General features: G+C 41.6%; 1 protein-coding gene across 1 annotated transcript in view; it reads right to left on the reverse strand.

The window, feature by feature from the left end:
* Positions 1 to 27,790, reverse strand: part of LOC133380553 (inter-alpha-trypsin inhibitor heavy chain H3-like) — a 71,506-nt gene that overhangs the window by 12,379 nt on the left and 31,337 nt on the right. The window contains exons 9-17 of the mRNA XM_061618012.1: positions 27,261 to 27,429; positions 23,061 to 23,186; positions 22,202 to 22,383; positions 20,919 to 21,104; positions 17,163 to 17,302; positions 15,561 to 15,715; positions 10,378 to 10,392; positions 9,894 to 9,953; positions 3,895 to 4,008 (exon numbers count right to left, since the gene is read on the reverse strand). Of these exons, the coding sequence (XP_061473996.1) occupies positions 3,895 to 4,008; positions 9,894 to 9,953; positions 10,378 to 10,392; positions 15,561 to 15,715; positions 17,163 to 17,302; positions 20,919 to 21,104; positions 22,202 to 22,383; positions 23,061 to 23,186; positions 27,261 to 27,429 (1,147 nt within the window). The remainder of the gene's footprint in view (positions 1 to 3,894; positions 4,009 to 9,893; positions 9,954 to 10,377; positions 10,393 to 15,560; positions 15,716 to 17,162; positions 17,303 to 20,918; positions 21,105 to 22,201; positions 22,384 to 23,060; positions 23,187 to 27,260; positions 27,430 to 27,790) is intronic.

Here is a 27,790-nt window from a genome sequence, read left to right on the forward strand (position 1 = left end):
GGGTGCCACATGTTCATCCGTGAAAATGGCGGGCGCCGCACCACAATGGGCTGACATCGGCTCCATTATAGGTCCCGCTAGCAGGGGAGAGGGATCAGTCGACTCACTATCACAAGCAGGCCTGTGGGGTTCTTGGGAGTCCATACGAGAAGACCCCCCTCCAGAGGGTCCTCTCTGCCAATAAGCAGCCCTTGCTGAGCATTGGCGGGAATCCGGAGCGGGCGGGAACCGACCACGGCCTTGGCCGAGTACTGCCCGGCCTTTTTAGAGTATTTCTTCTTCTTTAAAATGCCACTCTCCATTTTATCCATGTCTTGCAGGGAGTAGAAAGGCAAAGGGGGAGACAAGTCGAATGGACCCACAGAAGAGTAGGAATGACTAAGAGGTAAGTAGGAATTTTTTTTTTTAAACACTGAACAAGTAAAGAGAGAAGTGATTAAATACAAATAGATAGGGAAAAGGTGGTATTAGACGCCACAGGGAGGAAAGAAGCTAATCTAGAGAGGAAGACAGCCAAGTAGGATGTGCTCCAAGCTGAGACAGGAAACGAAACTGAGCCTCAGCAATAAGGGAGGAGCAAAAAACATTTGCTGATGCTTTTCCTGTCTCTGAGCTGTAGGGGGAGCTGCAGTACCCACGTGGAGACCTCTGTCATCCATGAGAGAAGCCCATTACCAGGAGCCCACCTGCTCCTACAACTGCTGCTTCTCATGATTACCACTTGCTCACTCATCCACCCTTTCCCTCTGGCCCATAGAGGGGGACCAGTGGTGGCAAGGAAAATGAAGAGCAGGGGGAGAAGCAGCAGCAGCAAACTACTCACTCACTCAATCACTTGCCAGCTCTCTCTCTAGCAAGTGAGCAGGCAACAGTAGTGAGGAGTAACAGCAGCATCTGGTAACAATCGCTGCAAGGAGGAGGGAGGGCCCCCCACTGAGGGCATCCTGTCTTAAGGGCCCTCCAAACCTGGGGGTAGCCATTTGCTTCTCCACACAATACCATATTTGCATCCCCTTATGGTTAGAAAACTGTCAGGAAGAAGCCTACTCTTTGCTTGACATGACTATTTTCTGTGTGTCAGATTGTTTTGGGTTTTTTTGTCTACAGGTCAATTTACCAGTATATAATGAATATAAGTTGTTTTGAACTTGCTTGGATGTAACTCCCCATCCCCAAGCCAACCTCTACATGTAGTAAAATGGGGAGCAAGTCTTGGGATCATACACTTTCTCCCTGCTCCCCTCACACATTGATTGATTGATTAATTGATCGATTGATTGTATTTATATACCGCCCCATAACCGAAGCTCTCTGGGCGGTTTACAGTACCTAAAAACACTAAAAACACATATACAAATTTAAAACACATCTTTTAAAAACAATTTAAAACACAATTTAAATGTTTAAAACAATTTAAAAACACATGCTAAAAAGCCTGGGAGAAAAGGAAAGTCTTGACCTGGCACCAAAAAGATAACAGTGATGGCGCCATGCGCACCTCATCAGGGAGATCATTCCATAATTTGGGGGCCACCACTGAGAAGGCCATCTCCCTTGTTGCCACCCTCCGAGCTTCCCTTGGAGTAGGCACTCAGAGGAGGGCCTTAGATGTTGAGCATAGTGTATGGGTTGGTTCGTATTGGGAGAGGCGTTTCATCAGGTATTGTGGTCCCAAGCCATGTAAGGCTTTATAGGTTAAAACCAGCATTTTGAATTGAGCTCAGAAACATACAGGCAGCCAATGCAAGCGGGCCAGCATCGGTTTTATATGTTCAGACCGTCTGGTCCCTGTTACCAATCTGGCTGCTGCATTTTACACAAGCTGCAGTTTCCCAACCGTCTTCAAAGGCAGCCCCACGTAGAGTGCATTGCAGTAATCTAACTTGGAGGTTACCAGAGCATGGACAACTGAAGCTAGATTATCCCTGTCCAGATAGGGGTGTAGCTGGGCCACCAAGTGAAGTTGGTAGAAGGCACTCCGTGCCACCGAGGCTACCTGAGCCTCAAGTGACAGAGATGGTTCTAGGAGAACCCCCAAGCTACGAACCTGCTCCTTCAGGGGGAGTGCAACCCCATCCAGGACAGGTTGGACATCCACCATCCGGTCAGAAGAACCACCCACTAGCAGCATCTCAGTCTTGTCTGGATTGAGCCTCAGTTTATTAGCCCACATCCAGTCCATTGTCGCAGTCAGGCACTGGTTCAGCACATTGACAGCCTCACCTGAAGAAGATGAAAAGGAGAAATAGAGATGCGTGTCATCAGCGTACTGATGGCAACACACTCCAAAGCTCCAGATGACCGAACCCAACAGTTTCATGTAAATGTTGAACAGCATGGGGGACAGAACTGACCCCTGCAGAACCCCATACTGGAGAGTCCAGGGTGCTGAGCAATGTTGCCCAAGCACCACCTTCTGGAGGTGACCTGCCAAGTAGGAGCAGAACCACTGCAATGCAGTACCTCCCTCTCCCAACTCAGCCAGTCTCCCCAGAAGGATACTATGGTCGATGGTATTGAAAGCCGCTGAGAGATCAAGGAGAATCAACAGAGTCACACTCCCCCTGTCTCTCTCCCGACATAGGTCATCATACAGGGCGACCAAGGCTGTTTCCATGCCAAAACCAGGCCTGAAACCTGACTGAAATGGATCCAGATAATCGGTCTCATCCAAGAGTGTCTGGAGGTGGCCTGCAACCACTTGTTCAAGGACCTTGCCCAGGAATGGAACATTTGCCACAGGCCTATAGTTATTAAGATTTTCTGGGTCTGAGGAGGGTCCCTTCAGGAGTGGTCTCACTACTGCCTCTTTCAGGCAGCCAGGGACCACCCCCTCTCACAGAGAGACATTAATCACTTCCCTGGCCCAGCTGGCTGTTCCATCCCTGCTAGCTTTTATTAGCCAAGAAGGGCAAGGATCCAGCACAGAAGTGGTTGCACAAACCTGTCCAAGCACCTTGTCAACGTCCTCAAGCTGTACCAACTGAAACTCATCCATGTAGAAGGTTCTACTGTTGCAAACTGGGGGAAATGCAGGATCTCCCTAACCACCCAGTTTAACTGCACTCCATTCTTTCTGGGTATATACAGGATAATCGGAGGGGTACCACAATTTGTGTCAGATCCTTGGGTTCAAGCACTACCTTCTATATGCAGCCCTGGGGGTTGGAATGGAGGGAAGAGCCCAAGCCTCTCAATCTCAATACATGCAGGGGTGACAGAAAAGGAAGTAAAGTCTGAACAGGATCGTAAATCATTTTCCTTCTTTTTAAGCGCTCTCTCTCTCTCTCTCTCTCTTACACAAAGGTTGTGTAAGGGATTATACGGGATCTCATTTCAGGATTTCAAATGCCACAGTGGGTATGAAAATGAAAATGAAAAACCTCTGCCAAACTTTATGTCATGGCCCCAACCTTGATACAGTAGCCGAGACTCTGACACAGAGGGAGTGGATCAGGGAGACCTGAGCCAGAACTATCAATTACAAGCCCCTTGAGCTAGAGAACCTTGAGCTGGGAACCTGGGAGACAGTGCCCATTGAGCCAGATTCCCCCAAGAAACCAACCTCTTCACACTAAGGGGTTCACACTCATCAGTGTCTGCTTGCCAGAACAAGCAACTCCAAGGTGGCTCCAGGCCAGAGGACTATCTCTTTAAGGAACTGCACTCTTGAAAAAGGGGGTGATGCCTGGGAGGCCTAGTCGATTTCCATTTTTATTGCTATTTACTGCTCCTGTTTTTCCAGGTACAAATCAGTCTGCCTTCCTCACAGCTCCTGCCCCTTTGAAGGACCAGAAACATGAGGAGTAAGAACATTTTTACTATAGCACATTAACAATTAATATACATAAGTCTGTCAGTAATGACTGTCAGTTTTTCAAAAGAAAAGTTTACCTGTAGTTGGATCTCTAATTAGGTTTAACACTACACCTGGATCTTCATTAATGTTGAAGCAAAGGGCGTCTTCTTTTTGGGGCACATCAATAATGAAATGTGGATCTCCATCAACTGCAAATAAAGGTTTACATTTAGATCATTCCATCCCTTGTTCCAAGTTCTCTGAAAGCACTGTGTATCTTTTTCTGAATTGACTTCACATTCTATAAACACAGAAAGAGGCTAGAAATGTTGAAATAAAATATTTCTGCTTTTAATGCCCACAGTCCACAACCCAGCACAGAATTAGGATGGAATTACATGTTACTACAGCAAACATCAGTTTTCCCAAAGAACATAAACACTGTGGCGGGGTCGTGGGATCTTTGTAGAGCAGAACTGATGGCATGCCTAATCTGGGTAAATTTTCTTCCTATGCTGTTTTCCCCTCTGCTCGTCTTATTTACAAATCTCAGAGCCTTAAGAGGGAAAACAGTAAGAAAATGGTGGATTGGTGGGGTTTGCAGGGGAGAAGTGGGTTATGGAAGGGTTAAGCACGGCCATTTCTTGCCTACAATTCTTCCTCACAAATGCTCCTCCCCCGCTTTCTCTAATATGGAGTTAGGAGGCTAACACAGAGTGAGGAACCACTTACCTATTTCATAATGTTAGGCATGCTGGAACTACCTATGCTGGGGTGGGGAACCTCTGGGCTTTAGTGTGCCTGCCAGGCCTCCACATTTGACCCGCCAAGCCATTTTAGCCAAGCAACGCCCACCTGCCCGATACCTGATGTCATATATGTATATAACATCATATGTGACATTGGGTGTGGGGCAGGTAAAAAGCTGGCTCAGCCAAAGGTGGTTTGCAGGCACCGCCGATCAGCTGATCGGCAGTACCTGCAAAGTACTATCCAAAACACAGGGCAAGATAATACTTTGAAAGGTGCTTCAGTGGAGACCCAACAATCAGCTGATTGTCACTCTTCAGGAACCTTTCAGAAGCACTATCTTGCCTGGCGCTTTGAAAGAGGCTTCTGAAGATCTCCTGTGGGCAAAAAAGGTCACCTGACAGATGGGTGGCTCCTCCCGTGTGTACATTTTTGTCCACTAGAGGAGATAACGATCTGGTCTGCTGGCCAGATCCAGTTCCCCAGGCCTGGGCTCACAAAAAAAGCCTTTCTAATTGGGATGAAATAAGACCCAAATTTAGTCATAGTTTAAGGGGAAAACAAAGAGGAACATTTGACAATTATTCCAGTTTGACATAAAATATAAACTGTATTTAAGAATTATTGTTTAAAATATATAGTGATATATGGAGATGGGATTGGGATATGGGATCCAATGAGCCTAACACCTTATTCATGCACACCTCAAAATCTTCTGAAGGTATGAATAAAAAAATTACTGAAGGCTTTTTTTCTAAACAACTGCTGCATTGAAATATGTAGCTATTTTATGGTTAAGATGACAATCCTATGTATACTTTCTTGGGAATACGTTTCATTAAACTCCATGGGACTTACTTATGAGTAAACTGGATTCCATGGTAAATAAGAGCTTTCATCTTGTTTTATGCTGCCCACATTTGTTTTAAGAAGTTTTTTTTTAATTGAAACTCTCAAATTATATCAAACTCAAATTAAATCACACACAGACATAGACATAGAGAGTTAGGTGGGTTTGAAATTCTGTAGAATGATTACTGCAGGAGAATATATGGAATATGAAATGCTGCCCAGGGATCCTTTGGGACGAAGGGTGGGATATAAATTTAATAAATAAAAGGGAACATAATCAGCAATTGTTCTATGCAGGGATCATAATAAGCAATTATTCTGAAAATGTAAATGTGTTATTAAAAATATGCAAGAATTCCATAGAATGTTATTTCAAAATAAGGTTAAAATGTGTCAGTGCTTACTACACAATCATTTTCAGCCCAAATACTAGAATCCTTTAACTTGCTTAATGTTTTATCAGCTGGTTTATTTAAGTAATTTATTTTTATGTACTACTTAGTAAATTTTAGATGAAGGGCAGTGGCAAAATAAATAAATATATTGCTCAGCACTGACTGCAACAAGTCTCCATTATTTAGCAATGGGATTTGGGAATGTGCCATAGGTCATCTACTGCCTCTGCCCTGCCTATGTCTGGGTTTCCTACTCCATTTTCTGGTTCTCTCTAACCAGAGTTTGTTAATAACTGTGAATCATCTGGTAAGTCCCCTGCATATGAAACCATGGTCACAAGTAGATTTGCAAACTATGGTTTAGGGGCAATGCTGTCCAATTTGGATGTCATGGCATACCATATTAGACAAAGCTAAGAAGGGAACTTGCACATGAGAAGAGGCAGCGTATGAGCCCTCGAACACATTGTTTATTTATTTAATTTGTATCCCGCCCTTCCTCCCAGCAGGAGACCAGGGGCTTATCCAAACAGAGCGGGATAATCCATGGTTTCCATATTCGGTTTGTCATCTGGTAGTCCTCACTTTGCCTTTTAGTTCGCTCTTTCCCAATTAAAAAAAATGCTTTTTTGCACCTGCACACGCAGCGGTAAGACCCCTACATTCTTTTCGCTTTTTCCAAGCTCCGCCTCTAAAACCTCCCCCTGTCAACCAATTGGTCAGCAAAAAAATTATGTATGCTCCTCTCCCCCTTTGCAACGAAGCACAATATGGCTGTAAAGGAGTTCTCACCTCCAAAGGAAAGGCTGCTGGTCGGTTTCACGCCTGCCTTGTTTGTATTTGCGATATTATGCTTAAATGAATGTATGCTTTTCTGCCTTTATTGATATTTAAGGAGATACACACGCTGGCAATTGCACTTATTTCTCCAAAAAAGCAAGAAACATGTCACCCCCCCTCCTTCTCCCTTTCCTTCTCACCAGAATGAAATTGACAAAGCTTTCCAGAGCAGATGTGAAACCTACCAGCAGCTTTTTCTTGTTTACATTTGCGATATTACACTTAAAGGAATGTATGCTTTTCTGATTTGAAGCAAAACCCCCAGCAAGTACAATGAAATTGACAAAGCTTTCCAGAGGCAGGCTGAAACCGACCACCACCCCCTTTCTCGCTTGCTGTGCATTGCAGATCTCACCCAGTTTGCAGGCTGGCAAAAAATAAAATGCATCTGCGCAGTAGTTGCAGACACCCCCCAACACCCCACCATTGCGATGATTGGTTCAATTTTCCCGGGCTTATTCTCGCACATGCGCAAAAGTGCAGATACGTGATTGGCTGGAATGAGGAGAAGGGGCAAGGGGAAACACCCAAAAACCACCCATCAGCTGTAAAGTCTGCGGTATTGCATCCTAACTCCTGAAGGCACAGCGGATTATTCCTGATTTTAAACAGCAAATCGCATTTTTTCCGGTATTGAAAGGAGCGGATTTAACCTGCGAAAATGCATAACAGCACAAGATGCCATTTGGACGACCGAAAAATAATGAACACACATAGCGGGCGTGTCACACATTTTGCAGTCGTCTGGATGAGCCCCAGGGTGGCAAACAAGGCACTAAAAACACTTTAAAACATCATAAAAACAAATCCTAAGATACATTAAGACAAAACAGCGTTAAAAACATTTTTAAAACTTTTTTTAAGGGTCAAAAACATTATTAAAAAAATATTAAGCAATTCTGACACAGACACAGACTGGGATAAGGTCTCAACTTAAAAGGTTGTTGAAAAAGAAAAGTCTTCAAAAGGCGCCGAAAAGATAGCAGAGAGGGCGCCTGCCTAATATTCAAAGGGAGGGAATTCCACAGGGTAGGTGCCACCACACTAAAGGTCCATTTCCTATATTGTACAGAACGGACCTCCTGATAAGATGGTATCTGCAGGAGGCCCTCACCTACAGAGCGCAGTGATCAATGGGTATATAAGGGATAATACGGTCTTTCAGGTATCCTGGTCCTGAGCTGTATAGGGCTTTGTATGTCAAAACTAGCACCTTGAACTTGGTCCGGTAGCAACTGGGCAGCCAGTGCAATTCTTTCAGTAGCAGGGTGACATGTTGGCGATACCCAACTCCAGTGAGCAGTCTCACCGCCGCATTTTGCACCAGCTGCAGCTTCCGGACCAACCTCAAGGGCAGCCCCACATAGAGTGCATTACAGTAATCCAGCCTGCAGGTTACCAGTGTGTGGACAACAGTGGTCAGGCTATCCCGGTCCAGAAACGGCTGCAGCTGTCCCACCAGCCGAAGCTGGTCAAAGGCACTCCTAGCCACTGAGGTCACCTGGGCCTCTAGCGACAAAGATTGATCCAGGAGCACCCCCAGACTACGGACCTGCTCTTTCAGAGGGAGTACGACCCCATCCAAAGCAGGCAACTGACCAATTATCCGAACTCAGGAACCAGCAACCCACAGTGCCCCCGTCTTGCTAGGATTCAGACTCAGTTTATTGGCCCTCATCCAGCCCACCACCGAGTCCAGGCAGTGGTCCATGGCTTGCACAGCCTCTCCTGATTCAGATGTTACGGAGAAATAGAGCTGGGTATCATCAGCATACTGCTGACACCTTGCCCCAAATCTCCTGAGGACTGCTCCCAAGGGCTTCATACAGATGTTAAACAGCATGGGGGACAAGATGGTACCCTGTGGCACCCCACAGCACAGCTGCCAGGGAGCCGAAAGACAGTCACCCAATGCTATTCTCTGAGAATGATCTTGGAGATAGGATCGGAACCACTGTAAAACAGTGCCTCCAATACCCATCTCACCAAGTCGGCCCAGGAGGATACCATGGTCAATGGTATCAAAAGCCACTGAAAGTTCAAGTAAGAATAACAGGGTCGCACTCCCCCTGTCCTTCTCCCGATAATGGTCATCCATCAGGGTGGCCAAGGCCGAATCAGTCCCATAACCAGACCTGAACCCAGACTGAGATGGGTCAAGATAATCTGTTTCATCCAAGAGTACTTGCAGTTGCTGTGCCACAACCCTCTCAATCACCTTCCCTAAAAAGGAGGTATTTGCAACCGGTTGGTAGTTGTCACAGACCAATGGGTCCAGGGTGGGCTTTTTCAGGAGTGGTCGAATCACTGCCTCTTTCAAGGCAGCTGGAACCACTCCCTCCTGCAATGATGTGTTGACCACTCTCTGGATCCACTCGGTCAGACCCCCTCGGCAAGCTTTAATAAGCCAAGAAGGGCAAGGGTCGAGAAGACACGTTGCTGGCTGCATCATCGCAATCACCTTGTCCAAGTCATCAGGCTGCATCAATTGAAACCGTTCTCAAGAAATTGCAGCAGACGTTGCACTGGACAGCTCGTTGGGGACTACAGTATATGTAGATGGGGCATCAAGAGGGCTTGAAGATCTGCACTGGCTACCAGTTGTTTACTGAGCCCAATTCAAGGTGTTGATGTTAACCTTTAAAGCCCTACATGGTTTCGGTCCAGTGTATCTAAAGGAGCGCCTCCAGCATCACCAAGTATGCCGCCTGACGAGATCAGCCTCTCAAGACCTTCTCTCGGTCCCACCAGTTAGAACAGCTAGACTGGTGCGGACCAGAGAGAGGGCATTCTCGGTTGTGGCCCCCACCCTCTGGAACTCTCTGCCATATGACCTACGCCATGTCCCCTCCTTGGTAGGCTTCCGCCAAGGACTAAAAACATGGCTGTTTCAGCGGGCATACAGAATCACTAGTTAATTTTAATTCTATAGTGTACAGATGTGGGTAAATTGAATATGTTATGATTGTATTTATATGTGTATTTTAAATTTTAATTATGTACGCCACCTAGAGTGGCTGTTTATTCAGCCAGATAGGCGGCCTAAAAATAAAATTTTATTTTATTATTATTTTTTATTAACTATTTGTTAAGTCTCCAAATCATGGTTCATGAAATCTGAACTAGGAGCAGGGTCTCTGTGTAAAGATGGAAATTGGCCACAACATAGAATGCCTTCTAGGAAACTTTAAAGCTTAGTTTTGGAGCACAGAGGCCATCCTCTCCATCATCTGTAAATAATTCAAAACATAACTCACCACTAGTATATCTGTGATAGGTTGGTTGTGCTGCATACACTGGAACAACAGGCGATGATGCTGTGTAGAAAGAAAAGAAAAGTTATCCTGAAGTCAAAATGGAATTCCTATATATGTTTATTGATGAGTGCTGAATTTTCATACTAATTTTAAATGCATGCTTCATAAATATAATGAATATCAGTGCTAGGTCACAGTTATAATGTAAAAAGTGTTCCAGCTATTATTGAGTAAATAAAAGGGAGGAATAACCAAGATACATGCAATAAAATAAACACAGGATGTACTATATATATTGTTAGAAAAAACTCAGTAACCTGAATAAGGGGTTCCTTACAAATCTGCAGGAACAAATCTGCAGAAGACACACCTCAGGAACCTCATACAAGGGTATTCTCTCAACTGCCTAAAATATACACAACAAAATATTGGGCACCTCATTATTTCAGTCATTCCTACAATGATGATAAGAATGTCTATCTACAGTATGTGGACTCCACTGTCCGCCACTATGCTACCAGTATATCTAGCTGTTTATGGGACACCACTAACTTCCCAAGGTAACTAAAGTCAATGGACAATTTTCCAGAGAATAATGTATCGCAGCAATCATGAGTGTGGCGGGTCTATATATCAACATCCCTCACAAAGGTACCCTACATGTTCAAGCCATGTTTTCTTTCATTGTGTTTTTCTCAAATCCCTTCCTCTTTCTCTGTTTATCACGATAAACTACTTAAAATGGAACCATGCTATGAGTGGGAAATTTGCAAGCAAGAAATTTTAGCACATATATGGCCACTTTTCTACTACAAGATTTGAAAGGGGGTAGAGCAGAGACTTTACCCAGTGGGAACTGGGAAGATCTGTTGCCTTGCCTGCAGAATACTCCATGGTATCACACTCTCTCCCCACTGTTGACCATCACTAAGGTTCCTTAGACTGGGAAAGAAGGTGGTGGCACTAACAAGACACAATTCACTGCTATTTAAGGGGCAGCAAGGTCAAGATCCTGGTCACAGTGCTATCTTAGATGGCTTCAAAAGGAAATTTGTCTTTAACAGACAAATTCAAGAGGGATAGGTGTCTTGGTGGCTATAAGCCATGACAGATAAAAACTTCCAGATTCACCACTGAATGTTAGTTCTTTGCGGGGAGCAGGAGCCAAGGTGGGCTCTTTACTTCAGGCCTTTAACACTTGCGGGAAATTATCTTTTCACTTACAAACACTTTGCAATCTCTACACTATTCTCATTAAAATGGATGATGTACTATTCGTGTTCTTTAGGCACAGTGTGGAATTGGAGTGTGAGGCTTTCCAGCAGTCATTGTAGACAGTACTGGGCTTATTGAATGATAGGGAGAGGAGACAGCTGCTTTGGATATCCCAGGTTCACTCCCTGGATTCTGGATGGACCAGTAGTCTGGTCCTTATAAGGTAGCTCTTAATATCCATATAAAAAAACTCTAGGTATATATTGTATTATCTGTAATGCTTTCTTAACTTCATGCTAGTTTTTCCATTAAAAACCTGAAGCAAAGAGTCGCAGGCCCTCACATAAATTGAAAATAAGAATTCATATCTAAATATAGACATGTCCTGTCTTTGGATAAAATATAAGTATTATTGATTAGTATAAGTGAAATGGCATAAGAAATATTTCTACCAAATCTGTTTTTAACAAACTACATTGATTCAGAAATTCAAAATTACAACTTACGTAGACGAGTAGCTGTAAATAAAGAAAATAAAGACATTCAGTGTGAATTTTAAAAAATCTGATATCCTAATTTACTTGATTTGTCACCTTGCAATTCCTGATTAAACCTACCATTTCCACTGTTCTAATGACTCTCTCAACTACTTCCCCATATGTATCCCAGATACATCTAAAATATTTGTTAATGTTATTTTGTGTGTAGAACCTGTATGCCTTAAGATGACTTCCATATGACTCAACAGTTCACACACAATATTTGTATAAGTACTCATTTCAATAAAAGGTATGGTTGTCCTTGATATGAGACCAGTTCAGCTTCAATATTTTGCATTTCTTTAGTTATTTAAAAGTTGTCCACATGGATAATAAACAGGAGGTCATCTCTCTTCGAAGTTACAGCTGCATTTCTTTTTCTTAAGGGAAAAAATAACTGCTTTGCTTTGTCTTGCAAATACTCATAAGGGCAGTGCTAAAGGCCATTTCCCAGAGAAAACCATGGCAAAAGACCATAGCTCACACGCTTTGCATGCAGGTGCAAACTCTGGTATCTCCAGATAGGGCTGGAAAAGACGTGTGAACAAGCTGATGCCAGTTGGTCTTGAGCGTTCACAGTACTGAGCTAGATGGCCAATGGTCTGACTTGGTAAAAGACTTGGTAAAAGGCACCTTCCTGCGTACCACACAGATGTACACCTTTGTAATGTGCAGATGGTCAGATACAAGTCTGTCTTATCAGAATTCTAAATCGTAGCCAAAACTTAACAGACATAACTCAGACTTATACATGAGTCCACTGTGATGTCCCCCCCCCACCAATCCCTGCTTTCCTGCAGCAGGTGGGGGGGATGTCTGCCTCTATATGCTGTATAATATACCCTTTACACACGTACAGAAGCTATTGCCCAACCTTATGTGCAATATTTTCACTCATAGCCTGGGCACTCCACTGTGTCTCTCCCTTATCTCTGGGTGATCCTGGATACTCCTAACCCACTGTGGTAATATTTATAGCTAGGTTGTACTTGTAGCAAACCTTTCCTTCAAGTGATACCCATGTGGTATAAAACTGCCACCCGTTTCAGAATGAAACATCTGTTTAATATACACCAAGAGACACTATAGATTGTATTAGATTCAGTAACATTTGTTTATTCAGCATCCCCCTGACTGATATTTATTGATGGTATGCAGTGATCAAGCATAGGTGTGAGTATGGAATAATAAAAAACAAAATGATACTTTATTATTTACAGATGAGTATTTTTATACCTTACAGACAGAAATAAGCTCTGATACAATATATCCCTATGCTACGCTATCTAACTTAAATCTCTTCCTTTCCCAGACCAACCACTACCCTCTAACACAATTCCTGATTTAACTATCTATCCAAACCCCAGAATAAAACCAACTGACTAACTACCAAAACCTCTCAGTATATTTTAAACACAAACCCTCACTCATTCCCTCCACCCAACCAGAGAATTCAACACCTAATCAGAAACATTCACCACAAACTCTCACTCCATGACATTCCATTTTACCCCTCTCCTCTCTACTTACCAAATAAGGACATATGTTAGCAAATAAATATCAACAAAACCAGGATTACATATTTACATAGTCTTGTGATGTCACATCCACATTTATCACAAAGACACTATATAGTAGTACATACCTATTACCAGCCCACGCTTCCTTGGCATGATTACCGCCATAATTATGGTCCTTTCCCATGTGAATTTTTGAAAAACCTCTTCTTAAATACATATTTAAATGCTTGTTTTCTTTCAACATACATTTTTAAATTAATATTTCTCTCAAAATACATACTAAAATATTTATTTTCTCTCATATTAAAATGCATATTTTCTCTCAAAATGCATGTTTAAACATGTATTTTCATCCAGAATATCTATTAAAATGCATATTTGAAAATTTTTAACTGTGTCACAACATTTAGAGATGTGCAAAAGTGATGGACAGCTGTTTTGATCTGCACATTGGTCCAAGAGGTAATGTCATATAGAAATTCAAAGACTCAGGTCCCACAAGCATCCTTACCTTCTGCTTACTTTACTTTCTTATTCAGATATTAAGAATACGATTAGAAGAAAATATCATGGTTAACCTTGGGAAAATAGGATGCAGAACTCCAGAACCTGATCTCTAAAAGAATTTGCATAGAGCTGTGTAAAAGTTGCATCTGTGCAAATGAGTTCTCAGATTCATTCTGTTCCTCAGGCGGCCAGATGCAAAGGAGTTCATAGCTCTTGTACTTTTAACAGTTTTGTAGCAGAGGAATTTCAGCAAGTACATCTTTTTCTCATCCTTGCATGACAACCTGTTAAAATTTAGTCTTCTGCTCAACTCCTATATAGTAGCCCAGTTATCTTTTGGCTACTGTTCTTGCACTTCTGTATTTGTTTTTATTTCTGAGTTCTAAATATGACATAACTAAAGTTTAAGACTGAAATAACGACATGAACCACGCAAGCTTCAATTGTGTGCAAAGTTTAGAGTACTATTACTGAATCCTGGTAATTTCCCTTAATATCCTTAAAATTAATTAAGGGACAATGCACACCATATAGCTACCTCTCAGAAGCCGCTTTAAATTTCTCCACATTGGAGCAGTCTCCCCACAGCAAACTGTTTGTGCGTGGAGGCTTTCCAAGCAAATGGTGCAATTTTCTTTCCACCACCACAAAGCATCCAAAGCAAATGTCTGCTTGATCCATATGAATAGCTCTGTATACAAATGGCTTGCTCTATGGAAGCTGTCACTACTGGGAGCAACACTCCCCATGTGGTATACATTTACCCAATAATTAAAAGAAAATAATAATTCAAGGTAAAATGTTAATTAAAGTAAAACTTACCATCAGCTGTTTTCAACAATGAAAATAAAAAGAAACAAAAAGAGTTACTTTTTTGTAGAAATATATCCATTTATATGTAAAATTCTTTAAAAACAAACAGTGGAATATTCTATTCTGATATTGTTGTAACCCACCTTGGGACTTTATAGTGAAGGACAGGTAAGAAATCCAATAAATCATTATAATAACCATAATCAAGAAATGGCCTTTGCTTTAAGATTTAGTACTTATAGAATGCACTCTCTTCACCCCACCAAGACTTATATACAGTTGTGTCCCTCCACTGATGGAAGGCTCTTTAATACAGCAGAGGCTTCTGTGAGTGGAAAGAGGGGAAGCAATTTTTGCTGATTCGCCTTCCTTCTGCATCTCCTCTGCACCCCCCATTTGTTCTAGGGCTTGGGGGGGGGCTTTGGAAAAGAATAGGAGGTGGCACTTAGAACGAGCGCAGAAGGGAAATTTGTGAAAATCACTTCCTCCCCCATTATGCTCATAGAACCCTCTGCTGGATCAAAGAGCCTTCTGCCAGCAGAGGGACACAAATTGGTTACAACCCAATATTCCATAGCTATTCACCTAGGATGGATATGTTCTATGTATATAGCTAATCTGAGCATGAGGATTCATGCCACTTAATATAACCAAGTATCATCTCAGACCTCTGCCACAGGTTCATTGTCACTCTTACTCTGGTTTCAAACAAGGTATGAAGACACACCTTCTATATTAGCTGTCCACATTATGCTAGCAACTGTATCCATAGCCCATTCATATACCAACATTAGTTTTATTTTCCTTTTCTGAATATCAGCAGAAATGTTGCTGGGATTCTTTCCCACTGCCAGTAATTGGCCAGAAGACTAAAAAACCTAGGAAGTTAAAGCAGATTTACAAAACAGTGTACCTGTCTCCGGAGTCAACTTGCAATTTTAGTAGTGAATGAAATATACACATCACTGCCATATATTTTTCAAACATGATCTTAACATTCGGCAATTAAATGGGGAGTTAGTTGGGATCACTACCTTCCTGTAGAACATTTTTAAAGTATAATATATCTTTACCTTCCAGAGGCTTGTCAGCAACTGCAGCCTTATCTTCATTGTCTTCTGGCTTTGTGACCACCATGGATGTCAAAGGAGTTACAAATTTATATTTCAGAGACAACTCCAAGGCTTGAGCAGTAAGATTAGTCTTTTCATCATCCTTTGCTGCATTGCTGAATGAAAGGACATTAAATAACTAATTTGCCCTAAGATGTCATATAACAGGGGTGGCTAGCTTAAGGTCTTCCAGAAGTTGTTGGACTCCAATTCTCATCAACCCCAGCCAGCATGGCCAAAACATCAGGATGGCCACAGATGAGCCTTCCCTGTGTTACAGCCCATGGTGCAGATGGTTAAAAAGGATTATACAAACCCATGGAAAATAAGCTTGTCAATGGCTATTAACCATCAAAATAGCTAAGAATTGAACTTCCATGTTATGTAACATAATTGCATAAAGGTCTTTGTACCTTGATGGACAGAATCTATAACTCTATAATTCTCCAAAGAGTTTCTGTACTGGTGAGTTGATATTGCTTGTGCAATAAATCTCTGGTCAAAAACAGAGGGACTTTATTAAGAGTGTCAATTTAAAGTGCAAATCCTGCTTCCAACTTTGCAAACAATTTTGAAAGATTTGGTGGGCCACGGTGGGAATTTATTTGCACTCGGTGGGAATATCAGTGAGGTAAGACAGTAGAGAAGGCAGGGTTTTTTATGCCAGAAAACTGTCATATAAGATTCTGGCATTGGTCATTGGTTAGGGCTAACGATTCTGAAAGAGTCTCAGTAGTATTGCTTAAAAGGAACATAATTCCATTGGTTTCAATAGAAAATTGGATATATTTGTTTAGGATATATTACAGTATATAATCTGATGCCTCTGTTGTAGTCTGTTGGTCAAGAAACTATTTCCTCCCGCCTAAGAAAGGAAGAATTTTTTTAAAAAAATCACCTCCCTCTATGTAGCAAGGGTTTTCGAGTTTTTCGCCATAAAGAATGGCTTCTATATCAACTTGCCTATCAGGGAACATCTGCACATTACAGAGGACTCTAGGAAATGTTCTCGAACACACATTTAGTTCACATGGGGTGGTAGCCAGGTCTGTCATGCCTGACTGTTGTTCTGGATGAACTGTGCCCTAGAACACTCCCCTGAACCTGAATAACATAAGGGAAGATCAGTAGTCATGGGCAGGCTCTTTCAATAACGATACCAATCTTGTCATAAAGGACCCCCAGAAAGCTTCTGAGGAAGACAGGTATAAAGACAACTGCTCTGGGCCCCTGGGACTTGCCAAAACTGGATACAGAACTAGTTGATTAAAATGATTCAGGATCTAATAAAATGTGAACTGGAGAAATAAATTGGAAGAGCAAGTTTTAGTGTTTCATATTAACTGTACTAGAAAGTGCCTCCACAAAGCACAAGACTGATCCAATAAAAGGGTACAAATGTCTCTTGAGGGTACAATTACAGAACAATTCTATGTGTGTACAGTGCAACCCCACTATGAGCTAACTCTAGGAAACTCAATTTTCAGTCTTATTGAATTAAATGTGAGATATTTCACCAAATCTTTGAGCTTATTAATGAAATCAGAAAGTACTCTTCCATACCGTTTTTCCAGAAGTTGTTGAATGGTGAGATAAGCCCATAGTCTCTCAATATAATCCCCAAATATGTATTTCTGATCTTCAAGAGCTTTAGCTGTTTGTTCAATATCTCCTTGTTCAGAGTAAGTCACGTCATCTTCTGCCTGTTAGCAATTTTAAAGAAATCCTTCATTGTACTTATTTATTACCTTGTTTGTGACATCTGTATACTGCTGTTTTGCCAAGGCAATTTGCAGTTTAAAATAATAGCTTAGAAATATAAGACAAAAGACAAAAAGGAATAGGGAGGGAAGAGGGAAATAAGCAAGCTTGGGTACCAAATATTTCATATTGCTGCATAGTGACCAGGAGGAATGGCTGTTGATGACGGTAGTTATGGCAGGGGAGGAGTCAAATGGTGTTTCCAGAGGAGCCAATGGAGGGTGTTTCACTGTCTCACCAATCCCTTAGAGGCAACCAAATAGAATGGTTACATATAAGCATGAAGGAACCTTCTGGGTGGAAAAGAACCCTTTTTTTGTAAAGCAAACAATATGAGAATCATAAAACAGCTGAAACTTTTTTGTATATTTTGTATTATTTTGTATAAATCCTGATGCAGAACTTGTAGCAGTAGCGTACAGCATGGTGGGACAGATGTGCTTACATGACCTTCCAGCTGGTGAGTTGCAGCTGTTTACCAAAAAGGAGATGGGGAGGCGCAAAGTAGCAGTGAGGGCAATAAGGTGTAAACGCACTGGTAGAAGCACCAGATTGGCTCTGCTGTTGTGTTTGCACTACGTTAACTTCACCCCTCCTGGCAACCAGCAGAGACTCACTTGCCAGGAGGTCAGGGAAGTGCCTCCATCCCACCACCTCCTACTGCCTTGAAGAAAACTTCCCATACTAGTACAATACTTTATGTTACTTTACAATAATTTTACAGGAGAGGCAGTAAGCTTTCAGGCAGAAGGCTGAATAACATGGATCTAAAGTGCAGTGAGCCACAAAAACTCTGAATAAATTCACTTCCACATAGGTTAGGAATACAGAACCTGTGATCCTCCAGATTTTTTGGGATGCAACTTCCATAATCCCTGATCATTGTCCACACTGGCCAGGCCTGATGGGGTTTGGAGTCCAACAACATCTTGAGGATCACAGGTTCATATCTGATGTTGGCGAACATGAAATCCTTGTGTAGATAATAAAATGTGATGATCTTCTATACAGCTTTCCAATCAATTCCAATATGAGCCTTTGATGAAGGAATTATGGAGGTGCAAAACAGCCTAGAATGGGTTCATTACAATATGAAATGAGCTTTTTAGAGTTGTCCGAGGGCTACTTCATTCTGGCCCTGAGGACATGATAGTGCCATCGGTAGCCCGCTGTAATGAGTTTGCTGGGCACTTCCAGAATAAGATCTTATGCATCCGCCGGGACTTGGACTCCCAGTTTACAGCAGTTGATCCTAATGAGGTGTCCGGAGCACAGTCTTGTCATGTTTTATTGGATGAGTTTCAGTTGGTTCAGCTCGAGGACGTGGACAAGGTACTTGGACAGGTGCGTGCAACCACTTCTATACTAGATCCTTGCCCCTCCTGGCTAATAAAAACTAGCAGGGATGGAACAGCTGGCTGGGCCGGGGAAGTGATAAACGCCTCTTTACGAGAGGGAGTGGTCCCTAGCTGTCTGAAAGAGGCAGTAGTGAGACCACTTCTGAAAAAACCTTCCTTGGACCCAGAAGACCTTAATAGCTACAGACCAGTCGTGAATGTTCCATTCCTGGGCAAGATCTTGGAATGAGTGGTTGCTGCCCAGCTCCAGGTGCTATTGGATGAAACCGATTATCTAGATCCATTTCAATCGGGTTTTAGGCCAGGTTTTAGCACCGAGACAGCCTTGGTTGCCCTGTACGATGACTTATGTCGGGAGAGGGACGGTGGGAGTGTAACTCTGTTGATTCTCCTTGATCTCTCAGCGGCTTTTGATACCATCGACTGTGGTATCCTTCTGGAGAGGCTCGCGGAGTTGGGAGTTGGGGGCACTGCTTGGCAGTGGTTCCGCTCCTACCTGGCGGGTCATCTCCAGAAGGTAGTGCTTGGGGAACATTGCTCGACACCGTGGGCTCTCCAATGTGGAGTCCTGCAGGGGTCAGTTCTGTCCCCCATGCTTTTTAACATCTACATGAAGCTGCTGAGTGCGGTCATCAGGAGTTTTGGAGTGCGTTGTCACCAGTACGCTGATGACACGCAGCTCTATTTCTCCTTTTCATCTTCTTCAGGTGAGGCTGTCAATGTGCTGAACTGTTGCCTGGCTGCGAAAATGGACTGGATGAGAGCTAATAAACTGAGGCTGAATCCAGACAAGACTGAGATGCTGTTGGTGGGTGATTTCTCTGATCAAATGGTGGATATGCACCCTGTTCTGGATGGGGTTACACTCCCCCTGAAGGAGCGGGTTCGTAGTCTGGGAGTACTTTTAGATCCTTCCCTGTCACTCGAGGCTCAAGTAGCCTTGGTGGCACGGAATGCGTTCTACCAACTTCAGTTGGTAGCCCAGCTACGTCCCTATCTGGACAGGGAGGACCTCACCTCAGTTGTCCATGCTCTGGTAACCTCTGGATTGGATTACTGCAATGCACTCTATGTAGGGCTGCCTTTGAAGACGGTTCGGAAATTACAGCTTGTGCAAAACGCGGCGGCCAGGCTGATAACGAGGACCAGGCGGTCCGAACATATAACACCTGTTGTGGCCTGCTTGCACTGGCTACCTATATGTTTCCGGGCCAGATTCAAAGTGTGGGTTTTAACCTATAAAGCTTTATAAGGTGCGGGACCACAATACCTCCTGGAACGCCTCTCCCGATATGAACCTGCCTGTACACTACGTTCCACATCGAAGGCCCTCCTCCGAGTTCCGACTCATAGAGAGGCTTGGAGGATGGTTACAAGAACTAGGGCCTTCTCAGTGGTGGCCCCCAAATTGTGAAATAGTCTTCCCGTTGAGGTGAGCTTGGCGCCGACATTGCTATCTTTTCGGCGCCAAGTTAAAACCTTTCTCTTTGCTCAGGCATTTTAGTATATGTTTAAATTGGTTTTAGATTTGTGGATTTTTATATATATGTTTTTGTATCGATTTATTTGATTTTATTGTATATACTTCTTGTTGTACACCGCTTGGAGAGCTATGCTAGTGGGGCTGTATAAAAATTTAACAAATAAATAAAAATAAAAATAAATATGTAACAGATACCATCCAAATAAGATTAGTTTTAATGCTATTCAGCCACAATATTCAAGTCTTCTGAGCTACAGTCCTGCCCTTTAAATTGGCAAATGCTATCAGGATAGGGAGTTTAACTAATTTATCAATGGCAAGAAGCAAAGCTTGTGAAAAGCTAATCAAGGCTCAGTAAAAATGCACCAAGTCATGCGCATAAGCAACAAACTTGTGTTTATCAAGAGATGGGTTAGCAGGCCAAATGTGGGAACTTCTGAAGGAATGGTAGACAGGTAAAATCTTCTGAACACTTCAAGCTTGGCCAAGGAAAAAGTCGTACAAACAGTATTTTGAATAAAGGAATGGAATATACATGGAGCTGCCTTTGCTCCCTTGGTGATTCCCAAACAGAATTTGGATCTTTACATAACTGGAAGCTGTTATGCCAGGCTGGCAAATCTGAGTGACCATGGCCCCTCAGAACACATTATCGCTCATGCTTCCAAATGTTACCATTAACAAAACATCACGTAGAACAGCTAAGTAGACACTTACCCCATGAGCTTTCACGTCTGCAAAAATACTGTTGAGGTCATTGTCTATAATACGTCCAGCCACAACAATTTCAGAACCATCATAGTAGTGCTTAAAACTATTTTGAGTCAAGTCAGAGATGGCATTTTCAGGATACTTTAATTCCACTTCTGTAAGTAAGGGATTGGCCACCTCATCATAAAAGCCCTAGAAAATAAAAATTAGACCAATGTTGAACAATTCAGTACTTTCTCACCATAGTTTCAATACAATTTTTAGTATTTTTAATAAAAGAATGCATATAAGCATTACAAACATGCACATTGTAACATTATCTCTTGATAGTCTTGAAGGAAGAGTAAAGGAAACGATTATATGTATGTGCTCTAAAGACAGGTGCTGATCCACCTGAAATCTATACTATCTATCACCAACCAGTATGATGTAATGGGTCATAGACATGCATGTGGGGTGACAAACCATGTTCAAATCATTGCTCAGTGTTTTATTGCACCCCACCTTGGGATTGCTTGTCAATGAAGAAAAGCTAAAAATGCTCTTAAATAAACAAACAAACTTACTCACTGTCAGCATAACCTGTTTTAGTTGTGAGGGTATTGTTGAGAAGCTAAAATGCTGCTTTAAGCTCCTTGGAGGAAATACAGAAAGACAAAGAAATTCAAATATAGAGAACAAGGCAAGCTGTCCATCACAAGATGGCTGTTGATCAATCTTTGCACATTAGCAGCAGGAGAATTTCACCCCCATAAGCTGAAGGAAGACCAAAAAAACCTTAAAATCTTGAGTCGAAAGAGACCTCAACGTTCACCTAGTGCAATCCACTACAGCAGGTGTGGATTGGTCATCCAGATGTTACAAAACTAAAACTCTCATCACCCTTGCCCATTGGTTATGCTTGCTGGGGCTTGCTAGGGGGCTACAGCATTCCTAATAGGCAACCATTCAGCCTCTGCTTAAAAACCTTTACTGAAGAAAATGTGCAGCATAATAATCTTGGTATTCCAAAGGAAATGTTGTAGCTAACATTCTGGCTGAATTTCTCTACTGTCCTTATAATCATAAGGAGGGTAGAGTAGAGATTGCCTTGCCAGAGCATGTATAATGTTAAGCAAAGCGAAGCAGAGTTTTTTGAAGTAATAGCATGCTACAGTAATGAAGTGGAGGAGTCTTCATCCTGAAAAGAAATTACCTTATCTTTTATGACCTTAAAATAAAAGCAAATCTTAGTATAAATATTAGAATAAATTACACTTTTGACATCACTTAATGTTACCATTCTTTACCTGTAACTGTAGGGCTGAATCGGAATCCTCGTAAATACGACGAGCCAATCCATTATTCTCAGCTGCCATCTTTTCTAAAGAGCCGTAGTCAAGATCATAACCAAACCCAAGATTATATAAGGGATATTTCCCTTGAATTGCATCTCTGACATTAGATAAAATTACTTGGGTGTTTCTCTCCCCTGCATGAAAACACAGAAAATAATTAGTGCTGGGTAATTGTTTCTTGGTTACATAACTTTTTTTAAAGCAGTAAAGAAATCCTGTTATATTTGTTTCTAAGATACCAGTATTAATGTTTTTCTTTCCTTTCCCCAAATGGAAAAGGATTCAGAATGGATTTTACAGGCTCATTTTCCTTGGAGATAAGAATTTAGGATACCCACTTAAAGAGAGTGGTGATTATGTTTAATAAACTTAACCCCTTGACCAACGCAGTGGTTCTACACACTGAGTTACTATTGTTACAATACATTGTTATTTATACACTATACATTGTATAAATAATTATAAGCAATTAAATGGTCCTGTATACCAGGGATGCATGTCAAACACACAAATACCTTTACTTAAGAAAGGCTTACTGATGGACTTCTATCATCAATATGGATATAGTTTTAACAAAGTACAAAAAAGAAAATCACAAAAGTCATTTTGAAACACACAGATGTTTTTACAATACAGTCTTGAATGTATCAAAGAGCAGACCTTTGAACGTTGATGAGACTCTTGACCTCTCTACTGAAATCCCCCCCGAAATCTGAAATAACACCTCTCCTATAGATCTCTGTGAAAATCTCTCATTTTCCACAGCCACTTTATGACATGTGAAGGCTATTTTGCCTGTCAGAAAACATACCTTTAGTGGGTCTGCCATCTGTTAACATGATAATTAAAGAAGCACTTCTTTCAGGCAGATAACCATTTTTGTGGGCTTCATTCAGCATTTCAATTCCAGCCATTAAACCACCATTAAGATTTGTCCCTATGGAGAAGCAAAATTTAAAAATAGAGCATGACTAGAAGGGTATTTTGATCACAAACTGTGTGTTTCTTCTAAAATAAGAACGGCATTTCTATGGAATGAAAGAGAAACCATAGTAATATTCCACAGCCAATTACATGTTTAGAATACACATTACAGAATTTTTCTCTCAGGTATTTGAAGGATCACCTGTCCCATGCAAACCTGTATGTCCTAACATCCTGCATGTCCTAACATCTCCTAAAATATACTGTTGGGATCAGGGAGAAGGCCTTTTCTGTAGCTGCACCTGAAGTGGACTGCCTTCAAGTCGTTTCTGACTTATGGCAACCCTATCAATAGGGTTTTCATGGTAAGCAGTATTCAGAGGGGGTTTCACCATTGCCTTCCTCTGAGGCTGAGAGGCAGTGACTGGCCCAAGGTCACCCAGTGAGCTTCATGGCTGTGTGGGGATTTGAACGCTGGTCTCCCAGGTAGTAGTCCAACACTCTAACCACTACACCACACTGGCGTAGCTGCACCTAGGCTATGGAAATCCATTCCAAGGAGGCACATCTCACCCCCCCTTGCCTTCCAGGCAAAACCTTAGTTTTGGGTTTCAGAAAGGTGTTTTATTGCATTGATTTTAATCTGTTGAACTGCTGTAGCACTGATGTAGTGTTGTTTTACTGTTTTTAGCATTTTAATGTTTTTGTTGTTGTTATGTGCCTTCAGGTAGGGCTGTGGAGTCGGTATGCCAGACCTTCGACTCCGACTCTGACTCCGACTCCTCTATTTTTCTACTGTCCGACTCCGACTCCTTCATAAATGGCAAATGAATATTAACTAGTAATAATAAATTTACCATAGTAAAATGGTAGCACAAGGCATTTCATCACCACCACGTGAATCCAGAGCTTGGAAGTTACTTTTTAAAACTACAACTCCCATCAGCCCCAGGGATTGGGCTCGTGGGAGTTGTAGTTCAAAAAAGTAACTTTTCCAAGCTCTGGATTCACATGGTGGTGATGAAATGCCTTGTGCTACCATTTTACTACAGTAAATTTGTTATTACTAGTTAATATACATTTGCTATTTATGAAGGAGTTGGAGTCGGAATCGGAGTCGAAGTCTGTACATTTCTACTAACTCCGACTCCAACTCCACCCAAAATTGCTCCTGACTCCAACTCCGACTCCATGACTCTGACTCCCGACTCCACAGCCCTGCCTTCAAGTCGAATACGACTTATGGAGACCCTATGAATCAGTGACCTCCAAGAGCATCTGTCATAAACCACCCTGTTCAGATCTTGTAAGTTCAGGTCTGTGGCTTCCTTTATGGAATCAATCCATCTCTTGTTTGGCCTTCCTCTTCTTCTACTCCCTTCTTTTCCCCCCAGCATTATTGTCTTTTCTAGTGAATCAGGTCTTCTCATGATGTGTCCAAAGAAGGACAACCTCAGTTTCATCATTTTAGCTTCTAGTGACAGTTCTGGTTTAATTTGTTCTAACACCCAATTATTTGTCTTTTTCGCAGTCCATGGTATGCACAACGCTCTCCTCCAACACCACATTTCAAATGAGTTGATTTTTCTCTTATCCACTTTTTTCACTGTCTAACTTTCACATCCATACATAGAGATCGGGAATACCATGGTCTGAATGATCCTGACTTTAGTGTTCAGTGATACATCTTTGCATTTGAGGACCTCTTCTAGTTCTCTCATAGCTGCCCACCCCAGTCCTAGACTTCTTCTGATTTCTTGACTATTGTCTCCATTTTGGTTAATGACTGTGCCGAGGTATTGATAATCCTTGACAAGTTCAATGTCCTCATTGTCAACTTTAAAGTTACATAAATCTTCTGTTGTCATTACTTTTGTCTTTTTGACATTCAGCTGTAATCCTGCTTTTGTGCTTTCCTCTTTAACGTTTACTGTTTTTGTAGTGTACATTTTAAATTGTTAAATTATGTTTTGATTTTATTGTCAGCCACCTTGAGCTTTTTGTAAGGAAGGTGGGGTATAATTTTTTTTAAAAAATTGAAACGTTAGCATTTTCCCCTCGTTTCCTTCAAGCCATTGTTTGTACAAACAGAACAGGTTCCATGACTGTGGCTGAACTGATGCAATACTAAAAGTAAAAAGCCACTGCTCAGTGGAGACTGGAGAGAGCACATGCTTTTTATGTTCCAGATGTGATCCCCAGTTAAATACTCCCAAATTTTTGGTGCTATGAAAGATCTCTGCATGAGAACTAGGACAGCAGCTAACAGACAGAGTAGACAATCTGGGCTGGATGGACAAGTGGTCTGACAGTATGACAGCTTCATATGAACTCAGAAGAATACACTAGGAGTGTGCAATCATTCTAGGACAAATTAGCAATGAGACAATCAAGGCCCTTTGATTCCTCATAACCCATTGTATGCTAAAGGTACATATTTATTCAATCTTATTTTATCTAGCCATTTATACCCTGCCTTTCTTTGAAAAAATCAAACTTAAGTGACTCCTGATTCAATAGCTATGGAATATTATTACTATTCAAGAGCACCATTTGTGTCTCTTTTGTTTGGTTTCTGTTTCCTTTGCCAGCTGGGGTAGGGGTGGGGAGGAAAATAGCATTCTAACTCTCCATTTTCAACTCAGACACATTGTTAACAAAAGTGCCCATCATTCTTATAGGACCTCTGTTTATGAGTGTTATGGGAAGAAGTGGAGGAATATAAAAAGGTATACAGATGTGCTTCAGTTTATGGTTCCTTCATTCTTCACAAAGTGAGAGAATGAATGGTTTTCCACTTGCCTTTGTGTGCAAATTAAGACACAGCCCCCCCCCATCTCTTTGTGTTTGGAATTTTTATTTTCTAAATTTACGTTGTCTGGTTTGACTGGTTTATTCTCAGTTTTTTGTTTTTTGTTTTTTTTAAGTATTTGAAATACATGAGTTGTTTCGACCTTGAATATTTATTCATTGTCAGTTCATGTGCTTTGGAAGCTAGTTATCATTCTCAGTCAACTAAATGAAAAACATCAAAGTTGCAAGCATAAGAAAGCACCTGTATCTCTCACTGAAAGTGTTGGGCTGTGTTCCCAATGTGCCTTTCTGACAGTTCAGTCCTATGCATACCTACTCAGAAGTAAGCTCCAATGAATTCAGCAGGACTTATTCCCAAGGCAGCTTACTGTACAGGACTGCACTCTAAATTGTATTCCAAATTGCTTACAAAACAGGGGGTCTTTCCAATAACTGTCTGAAATTTGACAGGTGTGATCTCACAGGGCTAGGGTAGTAGAATGCCTGAAAATGTTGAGCCAATTGCATGGAAAACACATACGTTACAAGCAGGAGAAGAGCAGGTAGGCCAAGTATTGAAATAAATTGGAATATAAACAAATAAAATCTTCCCATTGTGTCAGTACACTGATGCCTTTGTTGTTATTGTTGTTATGTGCCTCCAAGTCAACTACGACTTATGGCAACCCTATGAATCAGTGACCTCCAAGAGCATCTGTCATGAGCCACCCTGTTCAAATCTTGTAAGTTCAGGTCTGTGGCTTCCTTTATGGAATCAATCCATCTCTTGTTTGGTCTTCCTCTTTTTCTACTCCCTGCTGTTTTCCGAAGCATTATTATCTTTTCTAATGAATCATGTCTTCTCATTATGTGTCCAAAGTAGGATAACCTCCGTTTCATCATTTTAGCTTCTAGTGATAGCAGAGCTTTTCCGAGTGGTTTAGTACCTTCTAGAACCATTCTCTGGATGCTAGTGCTGACAGAATTAGGTAACTGAAGCCTTTTTAGGGTGTCAACCTATCTTGGGAATATTCTCAGCAGGGAGGTTCACCTTGCATCTGATGATATGGCCTTTTAGCACGAGGTGATATTTTTGTTTGCCCAGGCTTTCTAAAAAATATATTTCTGAGTACAATGCTGCTGATAGAATTGTGTAGCTTTTACTACTGTCCTGCTGCATTAGAATAATTGTGTTAATGTTGTATATCTGAAGATTTTTAGTTTTTTTTATTTACTATGAAGTTCTCTGAAGTTAAGAGCATGATAATAAATAAATAAAACCTCCAAAACTTACATCCAGCTATATTAATATTCTGAACATAACGTCTTGCTTCAGCCAGGTTCTCAGGAGTGGCTTTGATTAAAGTGTTTTTCCATCTGTGTACATCATCGCCAAACAATACAAAATTCAAGTGGTCATCTTCCTTTATATCTTCTAATATTTTTAGCAATGCATCCTTTGTCTAAAGTAAAGTAAACACAAGGACAAATTATTAAAGCCAGAACACTGATAAAGAAACATAAGCTTAAGATGAGTTCACACAGCATGACTGATTGACTGACCGGCCGGCCGGCCGGCCGACCTGTCCTTCACCAAAAGGTCCCAGAGCAGGTTACAACAATTTAAAAATGTATAAGTAAACCCAGTTTAAAAACAACCTAAACAACATCACAGAAAGTAAAAAATATACATCTCAGGTGTTGAAGGCCAGGGTAAAGAGGTGTATCTTCACTGAAAATTGTACAATGAAGTTGCCAGACTCACCTTGATGGGGAGGGAGTTCCACAGCTTAAGGACTGCCACAGAGAATGCCCAATCCCAGA

This window comes from Rhineura floridana, chromosome 3 (assembly GCF_030035675.1).
Source record: "Rhineura floridana isolate rRhiFlo1 chromosome 3, rRhiFlo1.hap2, whole genome shotgun sequence".
NCBI lineage: Eukaryota > Metazoa > Chordata > Lepidosauria > Squamata > Rhineuridae > Rhineura > Rhineura floridana.